Source organism: Neomonachus schauinslandi, chromosome 12 (assembly GCF_002201575.2).
Source record: "Neomonachus schauinslandi chromosome 12, ASM220157v2, whole genome shotgun sequence".
Lineage (NCBI taxonomy): Eukaryota > Metazoa > Chordata > Mammalia > Carnivora > Phocidae > Neomonachus > Neomonachus schauinslandi.
In genome coordinates this window covers 105,706,881-105,726,829 of record NC_058414.1, presented here as the reverse complement: position 1 = coordinate 105,726,829, position 19,949 = coordinate 105,706,881, and the positions used below count along the sequence as shown (strand labels likewise).

The 19,949-nt window shown below is 50.9% G+C and overlaps 1 protein-coding gene across 1 annotated transcript in view; it reads left to right on the top strand.

Moving 5' to 3' along the window:
- The window catches only part of VIPR2 (vasoactive intestinal peptide receptor 2), a 64,508-nt gene that overhangs the window by 14,666 nt on the left and 29,893 nt on the right, over positions 1–19,949 (top strand). Inside the window, exons 3-4 of the mRNA XM_044920029.1 lie at positions 9,466–9,573; positions 12,696–12,793. Of these exons, the coding sequence (XP_044775964.1) occupies positions 9,466–9,573; positions 12,696–12,793 (206 nt within the window). The remainder of the gene's footprint in view (positions 1–9,465; positions 9,574–12,695; positions 12,794–19,949) is intronic.

Here is a 19,949-nt window from a genome sequence, read left to right as displayed (position 1 = left end):
CCATGCAGCCTTCTGGAGAGCGACCCTGCTCATCATCACCATGCAGCTTTCTGGAGAGCGTTGTTGGCTTCAGTGGGGACTCTTGTTTACAGTAAACACTGAGGCAGAGGACCCTGGCCCAGCAGTTCTCTGCTTCTCTGCGTAGCTCCTGGTAGCTGCTGGGGGATGACATCCATGTCTCGGGAAACAGAGACCCGGGGTCCTTCTTATGCTGTGTGCTCAGCTCAGGCCACCAGGAAACCATGGCTGAGTGTCCAGGAATGGCAGCATTTGGGGGTGGTCTCTGGGCAGAAAGTCAAAGCAAAGTAGGGCTAAGAATATTTTTGAGCTGCTGCAGTTGTAATGGCAAGTAGTCTCTGAAAGCTCCAAGAGCTTCGGGCCGAGAGCAGAAATTACAAGTCGCCCAAGTGCCAACAGGACACGCGACAAACCTTATGGTGACCTGAGGCCTCGAGGTCAGAGGATTGCTCAGATGTGCTGATCACCACTGGGAGAAGTCAGAGGGCCCACGTCTGGTCTTTTGAATGCTGGGTGCCCACCAGTGTCTGGCATCTAGAGTGAGGGGAGAACTCTGGTCACAGAGTCGTCCCGTGTTCACCTGCTTGTGAGCACCTACCTGGTGAAAAAGGATAAGCCAGTGTCCCCTCAGGAAGCCTGTGTGCAGCATGGCCCTGGGGCCAGCTCTGTGGGACCAGCAGACAGGGCTTGGGCAGGAGTCAGCTTGTCTGGGGATTCAGGTCAGAACAAACGGCTGGGTTCACAGACAAAGCTCTTGTAAAAAGGGTTTTTTCCAACTCACTTGGTGAGTCATTCCATTGAGCTTTTAGTTCTTTAATTTGATAACAGGCATGGAGGGGGGCTAGAAATGGGAAACAGATCAATGGCTTTGATGACCAAAATGAAGATAATTCATTTTTTTAAAGACCATTAAATTAGAATTTCAGAGCTCAGAGGATCCACGGACAAGTCCTAGGTGGTCGCAAAGCTGTGCCTGTCGGGGCTCCTCTGGTTCTTAATTTAACTCAAGGGACTGAGAATACAGTTCACACCATCCAGACCTTCCTGGTGGCCGACAGCATGGTGAGAATACCAGCTCTGTGTTGCTCCTGTCTCAGTTTTTATCGGGTTCATTCTTCTTGTACGAGAACACAGAGCGTCAAGCGGGGGTCCTTGTCTTCAAGGAATAAAAATGAGTGAGCCATGTGAAACAGAAGGTAGTAACTGCCTCAGAGGCGTTTTCGGGGCCTCTGAGATCAGTTCCCGTCAGGGCACCGGCCAAGACCACATCTCTCATCTCTGACTTTGTGCTTGTCCTCTGCCTGGGAGCTGCCCGCAGAGCAGGGGCTACGCGGAGATCGGGGGCTGTGGCTGGGAGACAGAGGCCCTGCCCAATTGCACAGAGAAGTGGGGGTGGAGGTTTCAGCCAAGAGAACATGTGGGAAGACCACCAATGCTTCTGAGGAGGTCAGCTCTGAGCCTCCCAGGCCCCAGGGGCAGCGCGGGCAGATCCCCACCCCAGCCACTGAGGAAGGCTCCCTGCACACCCTGTCCTCCCAGCCTCCACCCGCTGCAGGCCGCTGGTTCAACGTGAGCCCAAGAGAAACGAGACACATCGGATGGGGACACCAGACTATGCCTGAGCCCAGAGTGGTCAAAAACTTGAGGGGCACAGCCTGCATCTCCTCCAGGGATAGACCTGCCCAGGGGACAGCCAGGAAGAAACGGCGCTCTTTCAGATTGGATCTGGCACAGACATGTTGGTACACAAAATTATAAAGGTAGGAATCGTGGGTTTCCCTGCATGCACGGCAGGCCGCACTGGAGGTTATCTGGGGCAACGTCTCTGTTCTCCTCTTGCGTGAGCTGATGCAGCGTGGAAACGTGCGTCCAGTGGGTATATGTCACTTTTGTTATTTAAGAATGCACACTTGGTAAAACATGTAGAATTTTATTTTATTTATTTTTTTTTAAAGATTTTATTTATTTATTTGACAGAGAGAGAGAGAGAGGGAACACAAGCAGGGGGAGCGGGAGAGGGAGAGGGAGAAGCAGGCTTCCCGTAGAGCAAGGACCCCGATGCGGGGCTCGATCCCAGGACCCCAGGATCATGACCTGAGCCGAAGGCAGACGCTTAACCGACTGAGCCACCCAGGCGCCCCAAACATGTAGAATTTTAAACACATTTTTTGATTAGGTGTTTTTATTGTCATAGTAAGTAATGAGAAGTTCTGAGCAGGCAGATGGCAGCAGGATTCGGCGAGGGCTTGGACGTGTTTCCAGAGGGTCTCACGACCTGAGACAATCTCGCAGCCTCTTGAGGCAGGACCTCCCGTCCACAAAGCAGTGTTTCGCAGATGAGCTGTAAGTTTCTTCCCGACTCTGAGACTCTGCTGTCTTTAAGAATGATCGCCCGCTGACCCTGTGAATCGTCCCACTTCTTACTCTTTTCTCCCTGGCAGAGCACTGGTGCTTAGTTTAAGGGACTGATGAAGGCAATGGCAAAGGGAGTGACGAATCGGGACATTTGTTGTTGAAGTGCTACTTCCCATTCGGAGATGTCCAGTGACCCTGGACCAAAATACAGGCCACAGGGGCAGCTGTGACGCTGAGCCCCCACCCTCCACCTGCGATGGGCTCACCCCCGGAGAGCGGCCCCAAAGGGGCAGCCCCTGCAGAGGCCCCAGTGTGATCAGAGGCTGAGCCCGCCTGCCTGGCACTTCCAGGGACCCCAAGCACAAAAGCTGCCTGGCGGATTGCTGTTCCCAAGGCTGGGTGGCCCGGCTCTCTGCACCCCAGCCGCTCCAGTTAAGTCACCTCAAAGGCTGTGTGGGCCAGGGGTTGGGGCAACCCACAGGCCATGGAATCGGGCTCTTGGGCCGGCCTGGTCCTGGTGAGAAACGCACCAGTGGCCTTTGGCGTTCTGGGGATTAAATGAGTTCTTGTGTCCACAGTGCTGCGGGCAGTGCCTGGCCCATAGGAGGTGGTATTTCTGTCAGCTCGACCACGATCAGCATTAACACTGTGGCACCATCTGTTTCTCTTTTAACGGTTCCACCTGAGGGGGCTGGTTGGGCACAGCTCCTGGGTTCATGGAGGGCCAGAGGAGGAGCATCAGGTGAGGAGTCTAGGAGCCCAGTTCAGCACCCAGGTGCCAGGCGCTTCGGCATCCTTGGGAGAACGGGAGGCGCCGCCCCGCCTCTCGTGGGCTCACTGCCTGACCATCTCAACGTCTTCTGCTCAGTGGCTGACGGGGATCACCTCCACTTTGCAGAAGGAGAAACTGAGGTTCAGAAAGGGTATGCATCAGAAAGATCTCGGGCAGAGCTGGATGTGTTGTTTTTCTGGTCTTTCTTGAGCAAGGTTAAAAAAAGTTAAAAGTAAATTAGAAGCCACCGTCTGTAATGAAGGTCCTCGGACTTGGTGCTGTGTTTTCACTAAGGACTGAGGGAGGCCTGTTGAGCTGAGCTGACCCACACTGGAGGCCTTTACACTTTGTCCTCCCGCGACTAAACAGCAGTTACTTCTCAGTGTCTCCCGTCCACCCCCTTCCATCTCCTTCTTCACATGAAAACGCCCCCACTGAGCTCTCAAGCCACCTGCGTCAGGAGAAGAGGCAAGTGTGTGCGGGGCTCTCCTGGCTGGTCTCTGTCTTGCTGCATCAAACTGTGTCTTGGGCGTCTTCCCTCAGACGGACGTGGTGAATCTGAGTTTCACGTACGGCTCGTGGAAACCAGGACAAGGGTAACCCTTCACACCAAGCCATGGAAATTCCTCTTGTGCGACTGTATGCTTTCCTCAGGATTCTGGCTGTTACCTTCCTGCAGGAACTGCCCTTGGAGAGGCACTGACCTCCCACAAAGCCTGGTTGAGAGGTCCTCATTAGCGGGCAGAGAGGAAGAAAGGCCCCTTTGCACGCGGAGGTGGCTCTGGGCGGGACCCCCCGAGCACTCTATCGGCTTCCCTGCAATGTCTGATTCTGGAAGAAGCTTTGCCACTTGTGACTTTAAACTTAGATTAAGCTTTTGAATGGAGGAAGCTATTGGCCATATTTGCTCCTAAACGTGGAGGGAGGCTGCCAAATACTGCCCAGCCTGACACTTAAGTGCTAGAAAGAGTTTTCTGTCTGTCCTCTCCCCACTCCCCTGTTCCTGCAGCCCGTTCCCCACACTCTGTGGAGAGCCAGGAGCCCCGGATGGAGAGGCCGCCCAGTGCAGGTCTCCCAGCTTCTCCTCCGCAGGCGGGGTTAGTCCCTTCCCTCCCTGTCACTATTCAGTGCTTCCCGGTGCCCGCTCCGGGGACGCACCTCTGTCGTTCGATGCACGTGGGAACCAAGAGGTCCGACTCTAAGAGCCAGGCCACCAGGGTTCCCTAAGTTGTCTGTCTCTGAGTTGATATTTGTAGGGGACTGGATTTCTCGAAGGGTAGAAAGGTAGATGGTTCTGGGCCTGGCCACTGCCTGCAGTACCCCAGGATCCTCACACAGAGGGGGCAGCATCCATGTGTGGCCATGGTCACAGCCTCGTCTGAAACATAAGCCGGGGCGTTTGCTACACGAGCACTGAGAGTCACCCCACTGTCCACACGCAGAAGTGGGGGATTTATCTCTGTCACATTGAGGCTTAAGGAGGAGGAAGACTCAGATACGTGCCTTTGGCTCCATGCAGGGCTGTCATCATAAAGTATCTTGAACGTGGAAGACAGAAGTGAGGAGAGCATATCGCCTCAGGTCCTGTGAAGGCCGGTGAGGACGGTGGCCTTCTGGGGTGAGACCAGTGACAAGCAGAGATGAGAACGTGTTCTGGTCCCAGCTCTGGACTGGAGAGCCTCCCTGTGGAGTGCAGGGTCAGGGCCGTGAGGATGAAGCTCAGCACTCACAAATCTCTTTCCCAGAGAAAGTGTAACATGAAAGGAATGAGGTTCATGTTGCGCTTTGCCTGAAAATTAGTCGATGTTTATGTCATTGAGATAATGAGAACAAAATCCAAAAACAACACATACAGCATCATCTGCGAGAGGCCCGACTTGCCTGGAAATACTTTGGAGAGAAAACTGGGTAAAGGGGGATGAGTCTCCTTTTAATTATGGCAGATTCCTCCCCACTTGGTGAGGCTCTCCCCTCTGACAAGATGATCTCAGGTAGGTCGAATTACAATGGCCTCCTTTGGAGTTGTCCCCTGTGCCCATATTTCAGGGACATTCCCAGGAGCATGTTCCAATGGTAGCCTTTCCTGAACCCTGTTCATCAGTGTCCTGCGTATGCCCCCGCCGACAATGCTGTGAAGTTTAAGAAAGGTGTGCAGCACGCAAAGAAGGTTGAGTGTTCTGAGCCGCTTAGTCTAGAGTATTGTTTACGGTGGGCACCCATACTTGCTTTTCCCTTGAAACTGGCAGGTTCACTCCAGGCAGCTTGGCTAGGCTCCCGCTGAGGGCTCTCCCTGCCCACCTGTCACCTCCTCGTGCAGCTTCTGGGAGACTGTGCAACACACCGCTGCCTCCTACATCTGTTCCTTACCCAACCGCCTCAAATGGTATGCCAGCTGATGGAGTACCGAAAGGCACCGTCTCTGCGAAAACGAGGGTGTGTGCTCCGGGAACATTAGGAGAGGCAAGCTGCTGAGCAGCTATCGAGTTGGAGGTGAGAATGACAGCTGGGGTCAGCTCTGGAAATCTAGCGTGGCAGCAGTCTGTCAGCACACGTCCAGACTCTCAAAGTGGGAACCCGAGGCAAGGCTTCAGGGTGTGTCTGCACAGGAGAAACACCGAGAGGCCCAATCAGCAAGTCCATACTCAAGGGAAAGCCTTTGGCTCTGTGCTCCAAGTTTAAGTAATAAATACACACTTTGTGTTTTAAATTAACAGATGTTGAAGGCATGAAGTGTTGTGTATTTGAGCTGTCCTGTCATTGTCACAGACCATGTGTGGCTAGTGCAACTGAGGAACTGAACTGTTGTATTTAATCTGAATTAGTTCAGATTTAAATTGAAAGGGTCACATGTAGCTGGCGGTTGCCATCTTGGAATGTGCAGTTCTAGGATTTTTTTCTCAGTTTTACATCAATGTATTCCACTTGGTTCATTTTCTTTTACTTACTGTTTTAGCTAAGAGTTCTGACTTGCGTTGACTATCAGTGGTGAGAGCAAGGGTCCAGTCAGGTTCCTGACTTTGGTTGCACACTGTGTTTAATCATTTCCAGTCATACTTGCTCTTTTATTTATTTTTTTAAAAAGATTTTATTTATTTATTTGAGAGAGAGAGAGAATGAGAGACAGAGAGCATGAGACGGAAGAGGGCAGAGGGAGAAGCAGACCCCCTGCCGAGCAGGGAGCCCGACGTGGGACTCGATCCCGGGACTCCAGGATCATGACCTGAGCCGAAGGCAGTTGCTTAACCAACTGAGCCATCCAGACGCTCCCATACTTGCTATTTTAAACAAATGGTCTTTGTTATATTAAAGCAGTCTCATTATATTATTTTCTTGCTTAGAGTTTTTGAAAATTGGGAATGGTTGCTAAATTTTATCAGGTAACTTTTCAGAGTCTATTGGTACGAACAAATTTTTCTCCTTGCAGACTGACTCTGGACTTCATTACCACCATCTTAAATACCGAGGGTTGCTGCCAATGCATCACAAAAATAAATTCCTCATGCAGGCCTGATGGCCTCGCCTGAGCCACGCTGACTTAGACCATCTAGACTACTTGCCATTTCTCAAACTAGACTTTTCTCCCAAGTGTAATGTCTTTGCTTATACTGTTCTTTTATTAGGAATGGCCCCTGCCTGTCACACTTCTGTCCCTCCTCCGATCTGCCCTCCGAGTCATGTCACAGTTGTTGATTTACCACAGTTGATCATATAACAATCAATATTTCCTTTCTTATATAACTTTATGCTTTTCCTGGAACAATAAGTACCTCATTTTTCTGTTCCTTCATTTTCTATATATCTAGCAGTAATTAAGCATCACACTTTGTACCAGAACAACAAATTACTCTCATCACAAAGTGCTGTTTCTTTCTTAGAGCATCTCCCCCTGGGTGCTCCATCCCCCTGCCTCAGTTCGCCTGGCTGCGCCTCCCACAGGTTCTGTTCCGGTTATAGGTGGCATAACCTCAGCCTCCAGAAGAACCTGGCAAGGGAAGGAAAGGTGGAGGTCGCCATGCTCAGAAGTCAAACTTGACGGGGTGCTCTTCCATTCACCCTGTGCTTGGTGTCCTGGGTCCAGAGCCCCTCCAGTGGGCAAGCGTCGCCTGTGTCTTGCTCCTCACCCTCCTGCTGGCTTGGCAGTGTCTCCCTCTGCTCTCCCTCATTACCTAGCACAGACGTATGCTTTCTATTGTCCAAGTTTATTGACATCTCTGGCTGCTGCCCTTTCAAACTTCTTGATGTCATTTTCGTGGGATTTGGGAAGTGGAAGAGAGGAGCTTATGGACTCCTAATTGGCTGTTTCCTGGCCTCAGACTCGCCGCATATGTGAACGCCTCAATACCAGCCTCTGGCCCTCATCCACACGCATCCCTGGGCCGGGCACACTGCCCTCCCCACTGGACCATAGGTAGGAAGGCTGGTTACTCTTGAGTAACCTCTGAGTGGCCTCTGAGTCCTGCACAGTCACCGCGTGGGGGTCCAGTAAATGCACAAATAAAGAGAAGGCTTGCCAGCGATTGAAAGGATGATCCGTCGGACTCTAGGTACTTGAATCCAACCCAGCTGTAATGTGAAGATTGACCGAAATGAACCCATGGATTTAATATGTCTCCATTAAGGTTTCATTATTAAAGCAGAAATTGTCATTTTTGTGGTGAAGACAGTTGAACTTCCACAAAAACCATGGCCAGTGGTCAGAATGTGCTGCTTCCCCATTGGTGGAGAGGCTCAGCCTCCACCTGTGTTTCTCTGGAGACCTGGACACCTTGACTGGCCCCCTTGGTGGCTCTCTGTGGGGAACCCTGGCCCTGGCCGGTCTCGTCCGAGCCTCAGCAGCCACCTGTCTCCTGTGCTGAGATTGGACAGTCATTGCAGGGCCTCTCACCAGCCTGGTCTCTGCAGCCGAGGTACACACCTGGAGTAGCTAGTCACTCACTTGTACTCGATGACTTGTTTTCAATATTTCTTCAAAAGCAATGTTTCTTTAAATATGTAAGAATGTTAATATAGTATGAATGTATACACTCATTTAATTATTGACATGTAACAATTTTTAGAATAAATATATTTTCATTTTTATCTTAAAACCTTTAGAAAGTATTTTCATCTGCAAAACTTGACTTACAGCCACTTTATCAGAAGTATCTGCATTCCTGAAATAAACACTCCTGTGGTCAAACCAGGACTGTGGAGACTCCATTGGTGTTCATGTGCAGTCGCTGCACAGGACTCGGTGGCTCATGAGAGCAGACCCGTTGTTCTCTCTTTCTTCTCTAGGCTAGCACATTGCTCCTCCAATATTGAGGTTTAAATGAAATATAGCACTTTAGAGGTCACAAAATAGAGTAGCAGTATCTTGGACTTGTAGTAAAAAGCCCTGCGTTCAAGTGTGGATTCAGTCACGGTTTGTATGACGTTGAGAGGTCATTGCCTTTCATCTGGCATGACGGACGCGTGTTTGTACGCCTTGCACAGGGTGGGTGGTTGCTGAGGCCCAGTAAGAGATCTGGAAAATGGTTTAAGCTATAACATTATACAAATTAGGTTATCTGATACCTGCATGAGGGTAACTTAAGATTTCATCACTTAGATGCCGTCTTAACTGTTAAAATCAAGCCAACTTATCACATATTTAAATTTGCAAATTACCCTTGAAGTCAGATGCCCTAAAAGCACAAGTATACATTCATCCTGGGAACCCTAAGCTTCCAGGACTTACACAAATCCCCAGTAGGACCCATGTGATCACACTGGGGGATGCATATCAGCAGTAGAAGAGTAACTGACCATTCTATGAAAATTCAGCAGTGCACAGTACACATTAGAATACTCAAGTACTTTCCACCACACATCTGGTTATTTCTCCAAACCTGATTAAAATGAACACACAAGCTAAGAATATTCTCAATAATATTGTTGGTGCAAACTTGTTTCACAAAAATGTAATTTGCAAGATAATTATCTAAGTAATGGGCTATCTACTTGCAAGGCTTTTATTTTTTTTAATTTTTTTTTAAGATTTTATTTATTTATTTGACAGAGAGAGAGACAGCGAGAGAGGGAACATGAGCAGGGGAGTGGGAGAGGGAGAAGCAAGCTTCCCGCCGAGCAGGGAGCCCGATGCGGGGCTCGATCCCAGGACCCCGGAATCATGACCTGAGCCGAAGGCAGACGCTTAACGACTGAGCCACCCTGGCGGCCCTACTTGCAAAGCTTTTAAACAGATGTGCTCCTGGCGACCTGGTCATCCCCACAAGCAGCAACACTTATGCTTCCTTCGTGCTGCATTAGTCCTTCTTACACTTTCTCTCTCCCTCCAGCCTGCACTGGTGTCTGGGACAACATTACGTGTTGGCGCCCTGCGGACATAGGCGAGACCGTCACGGTGCCCTGTCCTAAAGTGTTCAGCAATTTCTACAACAAACCAGGTACTGTCTGTCAGCATCGTCTCAGCTCCTGCACAGGCTGTGGGTTGGATTCCCCATCAAGGCCACAAGAAGCAGCTCACTGGTTTCCTCTACTAAGGGAGTCAGGAACAGCTCTGCCATCGTGTGCTGAGTGGTTTTAGGAGCAGGAGAATGAGAGGCCTCTTGCCAGGTCAGCCACCTGAAACCAAACACCGGGGAGAGCAGGCCTCAGACAAGCGTGGATGCATGAGCCTGGTACATGACAGGTGGGGCCTGAGCACCAAAATGAGGGGAGGTGGCAATGCCCACGGGGGGCGGCGGGCTTTAGGCACCGAGAACGTAAATGTGGTTCCATGCTTCCCTGCCGTGTGTGGCTGCCCGTGAGTCCTCAGCATTCCCCAGAGGTTTTGAGGAGCCCTGATGCTCAGGGACAGCAGCCAGTCTCTCCTGGAGTCCAGAGCAGTTTCTCGTCCACAGGAAACATCTTGCTCATTGGACTGACCCTCCTCAGCTCCCAGCCCCCACCTTCTGAACTAGCACCATGTGGCCTGAAGACCCACAGTCTCTGTCTCCAGGGTCGGAAGGGGCTGGCCGCGTGGGGGTGCCACCAGCCCTACGGCTGGCTCTCTGCACAACGCTGCAGCATCTCTTGGCTTGTCCCCAAGAAGGCGGTTCTGTTGTGTCTTGTTTTGTTTTGTTGTAAATGATCCAGATTTTCATAATACGAAGAAATCTATCTGGAAAAATAGAAAAAAGATACATCTGGAAATCAGAAAGGCGTGTTACTTTGGAGTACTATAGAGAACTTATTTTCATCTTGAGCAAACATTACAGGGTAAAAACTCTGAGAACTAGAATTGGTGAAGTACTTTGAGCAGAATGTTGTGGCACAGATTGGGATGGAGAAAAAAGGAGATTCAAAAGAAACAGGTTTTGCTCATCCCTGTGACTTGCAAGGTGAGACGTTTTCCTTCGTGATTTAGTCAATGAAGCAGTCTGAGCAGACTGAAGTCATGCTCAGTCATTGGTCATCTTCAACTCAGAAAAACTAAATCATTTTAGAGAATCTGAACTTTAAAAAATATCCTGTCCCATCAATAACATTTCTACCAAATGGTTTGGGCTATAATATTCTCCCAGAAATCCCAAATGAACTAGCATAGACCTAAGCTTCCCCTGATCAGATGGCTTGGCTCTGAATCCTTCTGGGGGCAGCAGGGGTTTCACATTGACAAACACAAGATCTCTGGTTCCTGGGCCATCTGCAAGAGCACCCAACCTCTACCAGACAGGAGCCATCTGGGACACACAGTGCCCAGGTCAGCTTAGAATCTGGCTCGGCTTGGAATCACTGTGCATCCTCCCCTTTGGGGAATGAGAATTCCCAGGATGTCTTGGGTTAAATGTTTGATGCTTTTTTTTGTCCAAGCAGGGAGCATGACACTGCCTTGTTATTGTGGGGAGCATCTCTACCACTAGAAAATTTGCTGGAGTTTCCCTAAGTCTGTATATCACAGCTAGATGACCTGAAATGTATATGCATCCACTTGTTTAACTGGTCACAAAAATGTGAGCCAGGAGGTACTTACACAGACTGTTGACAAATTGCTGTCCACATGGAATGCTTGGAGTGTTTGTGCAATTACTTAGAGAAACGTGGACATAATGCAGAGCTGGGGGCTGAGTAGGGCTGGGGCCGAGGCCAACAGGCATCAGATGACAATGGGCTGAGGCTGGGCTGTCTATCTCTGAGGCAGAGATAAAAGGGTGGTCTTGAAATACAATTAAGAACCAGTAGGGCTTGAATCTGTGTGGTATGTTCCAGTTTACAGAAAGCTTTTACAGATATGGTAGTCGCTCCTCACAGTGACCCGTGGGGAGCGCCCAGTCACAGAGTGACTTGTGATCATTTCAGCCCACAGACCCAATGTTCAAGAAATAAATCTGTGTTTTTATAAAAAGTTGTTTTCTCTTCTGAGTTCTCATACCTCCAGTAGGTGGGAAGCTGGGGGGCTCTCCTGATAGCCGTGCATGGTGTCTTGGCAGCCAACACCTTGTCTCTGCTGTCTTCGTGCTGGGGAGGCTCCTCTGAGCTGTGCTAGGAGGATATGGGGTGCAAGTCCACTCCCACAGGCAGGCAGGGACTCTGCCTCCAGTGTGACAGCAAGGCTGTGGGGACTCGTTACAGCACCAAGAATGAGCCTCTGAAAGAGACAGCAACAGGTCATCAAGTGAAGGAGCGGGGGCAGGCTGGGAGAGGAGGGAGGTTTGTTCTGAAGCGCTGAAGCCTCAGGGTGCCGCGAGTGCCTTCAAGTGTAGCAGAGAGGGTGGATGTGCCCTGTGTCGGGGACAAAATGGTCCAGAGCACATGCCCTGTAGCCAGGCAGCTGGGCTCTGAGTTCTGGCCATGCCGACTTGTCCTGGGAGGACGTGAGCAAGTCCCAAAATGAGCTGGGCAGTGGAGTCAGACCCTCTGCAGAGGGTTGTGGAGCTTGCCTAACACAAAGCCTGGCACATGGAGCTCACAAGGATGGGTTGTCTGACCAAGAGTCAGAGGCTCAACCAACTGAGCCACCCAGGCGCCCTGATACTTTCTTTTAAATAGAGGGAACATTGCATTCCTGAGTTTAACATACACGTTTACATAATTAAGAGCAAAAAAAAATGGTGCTGTAAGATCAAAACGGCCTTTATTTCATGCAGTTTAAATCTTACACCCACCGTCTGTTCGTCCAACGTCAGTGACCAGTGCAGCGCCCAGGGCAGCTGAGTGAGGAAACTGGCACAGAACAGGATGGAATGGGATAGCAGGCTCTGGAATGGTTGGGATTTGGCGATCACTCTCTCTCCCTGGACAGAATATGAGTCTGCTAATTTTCATTGTGCTCCTTAATAATAACACCACCATCCATTATAATGGTTACCACTGCACCATGCCTCATGACACAGAAGCTCTCCCGCGAGCCACCCAGCTTCCGGGGGGATGAATGCACATACCGTGAAGTGGCTGAATGGGTTGCACTCCGCTCCTCGCTGACCAGAGAGAGGAGGCATCTAGGGCCATGCGCCTGCGAGCCTGCTCGTCAGCACCGAGGCCAGCTGCTGTGGACCTGCAAGCCTAATGCCTACATTTTATCTTCCAGGAAACATAAGCAAAAACTGTACAAGTGATGGGTGGTCAGAGATGTTTCCAGATTTCGTAGACGCCTGCGGCTATAATGATGCCGAGGACGAGAGCAAGGTAAGGGCCCCCGCGTGACTCTCGCACTTTCTAGTCCCTTTTCTGGAAGTGTATGCGAAACAGCGTCCGTGTGCTGCCCGACAAGAATTATGTACATTTCCTTTCCTGCAAAGAGCAGTGCTGCTTCTTAATGGCCAAATTGGGCAAAGTCCCTATTTCGGTTCTGTGCCCCACATTTGGCTCATTTTGTGGTTCCGTCATTTTGGAGGCAGGAAAGCCTGATTCTCCTTGCCTGCTTTCAGTTAGCCTGAACGGCTCTGCCTGCCTGAAATGAGCTTTAATGAGCATCCACTCTGCCGACAGGTTTCTTTAGCCTGTCTAGGACTTCGCCGCAAAGCGGGCCGTCCAGAAGCTGTGCAGCCGTGTTTTTAGCCGTGGGCCAGCAGCAGGAGACAGGACTAATGACGGAGCGTGTTTGCAAACTGAGAGACTGAGCATGTCCCTGGCCAACAGTGCCCAGGGCGTGTTGGGGACTCCGCCTATGGCAAGGGCTGCAGCGTTTGTCCGCGTGCTGTAAGGAGGCCACGGAGGTGTGCTCAAGATGAGCCCTTTCTCTGGGAGTGTGATTGTTTAAGTGATGTGTCAAATCAAGTCCACTCAGCTCTGCTCAGCCCCAGGGCTGGGGTGGCTGTTCTTTCCTGCATGTTCACCCTGCAACATTGTATGACTGTGGTTTTACTTTGTTTACCACCAGAAAACCAGGTCACCATCCTCCCCTTGGGCCGTGTTCCTTCACCCCCTAATGCCGTATTTTCTTAAAGATTTTATTTATTTATTTGAGATAGAGAGAGACAGTGAGAGAGTGAGCGAGAGCACAAGAATGGGTAGGGTCAAGAGAGAAGCAGACTCCCCGCTGAGCAGGGAGCCCGATGCGGGACTCGATCCTGGGACTCCGGGATCATGACCTGAGCCAAAGGCAGTCGCTTAACGACGGAGCCACCCCGGCACCCCCTCGATGCCATATTAATGACAGGTGAATACCACGCGTTTCATGCCCCCATCCCCTGCAAACACCCGCTGTGTGAGAACATACTTGAGGCCCTCTTAAAGAGCCTTAGGGAATACCTAGCTACTCATGCATGTTGGTCTCACTTCCCTCCAACCTTGGGCCCTGCCACCCCACCATCAGTGAGACTGGTACGAATGTCACTGTCAGATACATTTTCCTGGGGGATTAACACATCTTTCATGTTCCTTTTTTATAGAGGGACTGTCTTTGCTCTCCTCACCAAGATTTATAGTATAAAGCCTATTCTTTTGCCACCAAATTATTAAACCCTAGAAAAGGAAGTACCTTACATTTTAGCGAGTTTCTCACTAATTGAAGGGCGTCTGGCCAACTGTCAGGATGATGGTGGTGGGTGGTGGGATCACTGGCGTTGTCCAGTGCACACTATGAACCACATCAATTACCAACATCATCTCAGGCAGTCTTTTTCTGTTGAGGTGTGACTGACATGCAAACACTGTTTATATTTAAGGTACGGGCGTACGTCACAGGATCACACTTGGCGGATACTGTGTTTTACAAACTGAACGTTGGGGCAATGTTGCACGGTCTGTGGGGGACATTTTTCCAACGATATTTGCTTACTTCGTCTCTCTGTGTCACGTTTTGCTAATTCTGACAGTATTTCTAACATTCTGATGATTATTATATTTGTTAGGATGATCTGTGATCAGTGATAGGACTCACTGAAAGCTCAGATGATGATTAACATTATTTAACAACAAAGTATTTTTTAACTAAGGTATGTACATCATTTTCTTAGATATAATGCTGTTGTACATTCAGAAACTATGGGATGGTGTATACGTAACTCTGAGAAGCATTAGGAAACCAAACAATTCGCTTGAATCCCTTCATGGCCATGTTTGTTTCCCCACGGTGGTCTGGATCAAGCCCGCAGTATCTCCACGGCATATGCCTGTATGCAGCGTGATGTTCTGACCTGTGTATGTACATACACTGTAAAGTGATCCCCTCAGTCAAGCTAAGTATCTATCACCTCACATATTTACCTTTTATTTACTTACTTTTTTTGGTGAGACACAGACCTTATTCCTCTTATAACTGAAAGTTTGTACACTTTGACTAACATCCCCCACGTCCCCGACACCTTGTCTTCTTTAGTCCTGGTGACAGCCCACCTTCCAAAGGGAAACACTGAGGTTCGGGTGTGACATGACGTCGTCGGGGCCCCAGCTCTGTTTCTGTTGTGCAATCACTGAGATTCAGCTTCTCTGTGTCAGAAGTATTCACCTTCCCCCTCGGCGTGCAGTCACCTGAGCTGCCAGTGAAGCCTGGGGTGGCGCCTGCGCTCTCTCCAGCCGGCAGGGAACTGCTCGGGGGCCTGTGCGCACCTGGTGTCCCTCAGGGAACTTGTGCTGCTGCTCTCCATCCCGCACGTCCCGAAGGACACCAGGGGTCGTTTGCGCCCTCAGCCAGGCTTGTAACCAGGGAAGCACGGATGCAGAGCTGCTCCCAGGGCATCAGTAAAAGGACACGTATTCAGAATCTGATGCCACAGAATGTCCTCTCAGGCCTCTGCCTTCTCTCCTACCTCTGGTCTTTCCTCGGCTCCAGATCAGCCTGCTGGTTTTGGAGTCTCACCACATCGGGCTTTGCACACTGGTCGGGGGCTGTCCTACACGGCACAGTGAGACTTCATGTCGTTCTTCTTGTACTGACTGGATTCTGCGAGAAGGCCCCGTGAGATGTCAGCCTCTCGTGAGTGGCCTGTTGGGCAGGAAACACGAGGTGGTAGAGAGCCCCGAACACTGGGACTGACGGCTCTGGCAGCCACTGAGCTGCTCCCGCTGGAAGACGGAGGTTTGGTGCCATGATCGTGTCTGCTGAGCCTCCAGGTGTAGCTCGAAGTCGGTGACCTGTTCAGGTCGAATCTGAATTCAGAACACATCTTCATAGGAAGATAACCTGTGGATTTCAGGTTCTAGACTAGTCCCAAACTGCTGTTTAGCTATTTAATAGGACCAAACCAGGAGACCATCCTATTGGCTTTCTAAGAATAAGCCTTGAACTGGTACAGAATTCACCTGAAGTCTCAGGACTGTCCTGGAGCAGGAAGTGTTCACAGGCCCTGTTCTGCTGACCCTGCAGGCTGACCGGGAGTGGGGACTGCCCTTCTTCACGATGACCAGGGCTCCAGGAGTGGCTTCAGGGCACCCTGCCACATGACACCTGCCTCCCAGGTGACCCTAATGGGTGCCATCAGGCCGTTTCAGAGGCAAGAAGGCAGGCCTCGGCAACCGGAACAGTCTTGGCCCTCTGTGGCCCGGAGTGAGGGGGTGGGGTTCTGACACACCTCCGGTTCCACCGTCTGCAGGTATCCCAGACGCCTGTGTGGGGTGGAAGCAGAGTGTCCCCAGACCTCCCAGTAGCATTTATTCAGAGCCAGCTGTGGGTCCCTATTCGAGGGTGGGCCCGTCCCCATTCATTCATTCCACAGTCGCTTTTTGGGAATCCCGGTGTTGTGAGTCTGTCCTGTTATCACGAACTCAGTGTGGCCGTGGGCAGATGCTGAGAGCTGACATTCGAGGCAACGTTGGCACCCTTGACAAGTCAAAGCCGGCAGCTCCTCTTCCTTACGTTTCCCCTGGGCCACACTGTAGGTGGCATTCCCAGGAAAACTGATGGAAAACTCTTCCAGGCCCTCAGAAATACGTGTGACTGAGCCCTGCCTTCGTGAAGCACAGTGTCTCTGCTTTTCTGATGCTTTTCCATCCAGTTTGAAGAGTTATTTGTCTTCTTAATTAAACATTTCAGAGATTCTACAAATATCATGAATGCACATTCCTTACTAATGGATTAGAAAGTCAAAATATTTTAACGTGTGGACGTGAAAAGAATGAAGGCACAAAACCAAAGTGAATAACTTTTCTTCCTGCTTGCAGTTTCTGCTGTTCACATACTTTGAATGCTTGGTTGTTTAAGGGATCCTGCGGAAGACAAGAACCACGCGGTGTGGCGGACGTGCAGAGGGCCCGGAGGGTTCGCGGCCCCAGCTGGGTCTCCTCGGGCAGCTGAGGGGAGCTGCAACCCTGGCCATGAGCCCAGTGAACTCTGCTTCTGATGTCACTCCTCATCTCATCAGCAGCTCACTGTCCTCCCGGTTTTATGATTTTAATTGGATTTCCTGCTCTCACACAGCCAGACTCTGCCCTGGGTGTTGTGTGTGCAAAGTTTGTTGGTTTCAGAATTAATTAAATTCAAGAAAAAAATTAGCCTCCACAAAAGCCACAGGCTTGGTTACACGCAGCAAGGGAATTAAAAGATAAAATAAATTCAGGAATGGGGAGTCCCATGAAGGAAAACAGTGTCCGAAGACCCCACAGGCCTCTCAGATGATGGCGGGAACCACTATGGTGAAGCTGCTTCTCAATCTGGACCAAGGCAGCCCGGTTTGGCAGTGGTCTGGGCCTTTATGTTCTGGGTCTCACAGTGAGATAATAAAGCTGGCCAGGCTTGGCTCAGACTCTCTCTGTCACCAGGTCCTGGTTTCTGTGTCCAATCTTCCTTGTCTATGACCCTCTCCCACCAAAACCACCCTCGGGCATGTGCCTTGCCAGCCATAGGAGCATTTTCCTCTCAGGACTTTGATCTTTGAACCATTGCACGAAGTGCTTCATCCCATTAAGGATTGAAGGAGCACTCCCAGGGGCCCACAAGGGTCATGCCAGGAGCTGCCCTCTGTCCTTTCCCGTGCCCCACCCTTCCAGGGACATGTGGGTGTCCCCACTCATGGGGCTGAAGAAGCTGTCCTAGGGTCATGTTCTCAGCCTCAGTCCGGACTGCCAGCAGGAGTCATTCTACCTGGAGTTATCTGCCTGGTCGTCCATCCCTCCAGGCCTGGCCCCCACCCTGGGGCTCCCCTGACCATAGCAGTCTCTTGGCGTTTTTCCTGCAGCAAAGGCTGTTTTGAGGCTCTGGTTCGGGGCACCTCCTCAGGCCAGGGCCCCAACCCGTCTCCCAGGGATGCTGAGAGCTGGTGAAACATGGAAAAGCCTAGAAATTTAGCAGCCACAGGTCTCTATGGGGTCAGAGGTGCCTCCTTTCTCCTGAGTATCAGGAGTCTTCCAGATGAATGTAGAAGGACCTAGGGCAGCATCCCCCCACCTTGGCTTTGCTTCAGTCGTCATGCGTGACTCTGCCCTAAAGCTGAATACTCTGCCCGGCCAGAGGGCGCCCCCCAGCCACACACTGGCGTCCGTGTGCAGTGGACACGCAAGGTGGTGCACTCCATGTGTCTCCTATATTATATATTTGCTAACATAGTTCTTAAATAAAGAGCGCCTCAGCTAAATTTAACCAAGAAAACTGTCTGGCATCTCAGCCTCCCCATGCATCAAGTGGACACATTTCTTCCATATTATGCCATATTCCTAAAAATATTTTTGCACTCTCCTCTCAGCTTTCAGAAACACTAGTAACTCTGTCTGCCTAAACGCCGTTGTGGCCTCCCCAAGATTCCCCACCCCGACAACAAAGATCACGGCCGCCCTGGTGTCCGTGGGGCAACTGGGTCAGGTGCACTTTGGCATTTCACTCAGTCCTCACAAGGAGTCCCTTGTGAGGGGTCCCTCAGGGAGGTGCTGAGCAGCTGCCGTGGGACGTGGAGCCAGGATGAGAGCCCTGAACGCGGCAAAGTGTGCGCCTCCAGGCATGCCAACCAACCCAAGATCTGGCGCACCTCCACCCCGTGTTTGCTTCTGTTACAGTTGCCCATTTAATCCAGCTTCTGAACCAGCTCCAAGGGCTGTGTCTGCTTCGTTTCACATCAGATGGCAGGAGGGAGCTTCCCACTGTGGTTTTCAGGGGCATGTGAGTCCCCAGGTGGACTGCCCATCAGCAGTGGGGGACACTGGGAGCTGGACAGCGAGGCAGGCGCCGACTCAGCTGAGCTGAGAGGGGGCAACGTGAGCAGGACGGCTGGGTCAGAACGCCGTAAGCAGAGCACACGACGCCGCAGCCTTCCGTGGCAGAGCCGGGGCTCGCATGAGCCGGCTGACTCATGCGAGGCAGAAATCTGACCACGAGCAGAGACATGATTCAGAAGATTCATGAGAGGAGCTCGAGTGGCGCAATCGGTTAGCGCGCGGTACTTATACAGAAGATTCATGAGACAGGCACAGTTATGAGCTATTTTTATGCTAGTTTTAACTGAACCTGTGACAATGATGTGTAATACTTGCCCAATAAAGGAATGAGTCTTTCCAAGGCCAAAGAAGACCCACGGAGTCTCACAGGGGTGGGAAGGCTCCACCATGAGCCCAGGGCCCTGCTCTAGTGAGCACAAGGCCTCTGTTTCTTGTCAAACAAAGGTGAGGACCGGGTGTGTCCACAGAACGGGGCACATCGGGCAAAACTCAGGGTTGCAGGCTGGGGCCTGGCAGAAGTTTGAACAGCACCAGACTGGTCTCAACCCGGAACGGGGCTCTTGAGAAGGGTCTGACCTCCCTGATCCCCCGCTTTCCGTGGGCTTGTCTATGAGCAGCCTTACCCGGAGAGACGGGCATTTGGGGCTCAGGCAGCAGCAGTCTGCAAGGCTGGAGTGCTGGCTGCCCTGGCCAGACCCTCAGGTGGGGACAGGAGGGAAGGCCCTGGTCCTCTGGCAGGCTATTCATCGAGCAGTCCTACTAGTTTCTCCATTTGGTGTACAAATTTTAGGACTAATTGAAATAATTGAGGAAAGGATGGAAACTAGAAATATTTGTTTTACTGGGGACTAGGGAGCTCTATTAGAGACCCAGCAAAAGGAGCTGAAGTTTTGACAAAGTTCCCCTGCTGACTGTCAGTCGCCTGGGCGGGCTTTGAGGGATTTGGGGCTGGACGCAGGCCACGGCCACAAGAGCCGCTGACAAAGGACAGAAGCTCCTCGGAACGGGGAGGTCCTTGTGATAGCTATGTGCTCCCTTTTAAAAATCTCTTTGTTATATTTACGACTTTCTCAGAAATAAGCAGATACTACTTTTGTATTCAAATAAAATCTAATTTTAGTCTAAAAAAAAGCCTCTTAAATTTATGCCAAGTTTGTCAAATCATTTCTCGGTTACATTTGCCTTTTAACCCTGGACTTTGTCAGAACAATGAGGAAACACAACCGTCACACCGTGTCTCTGGCGCCCTGTGTGCTCA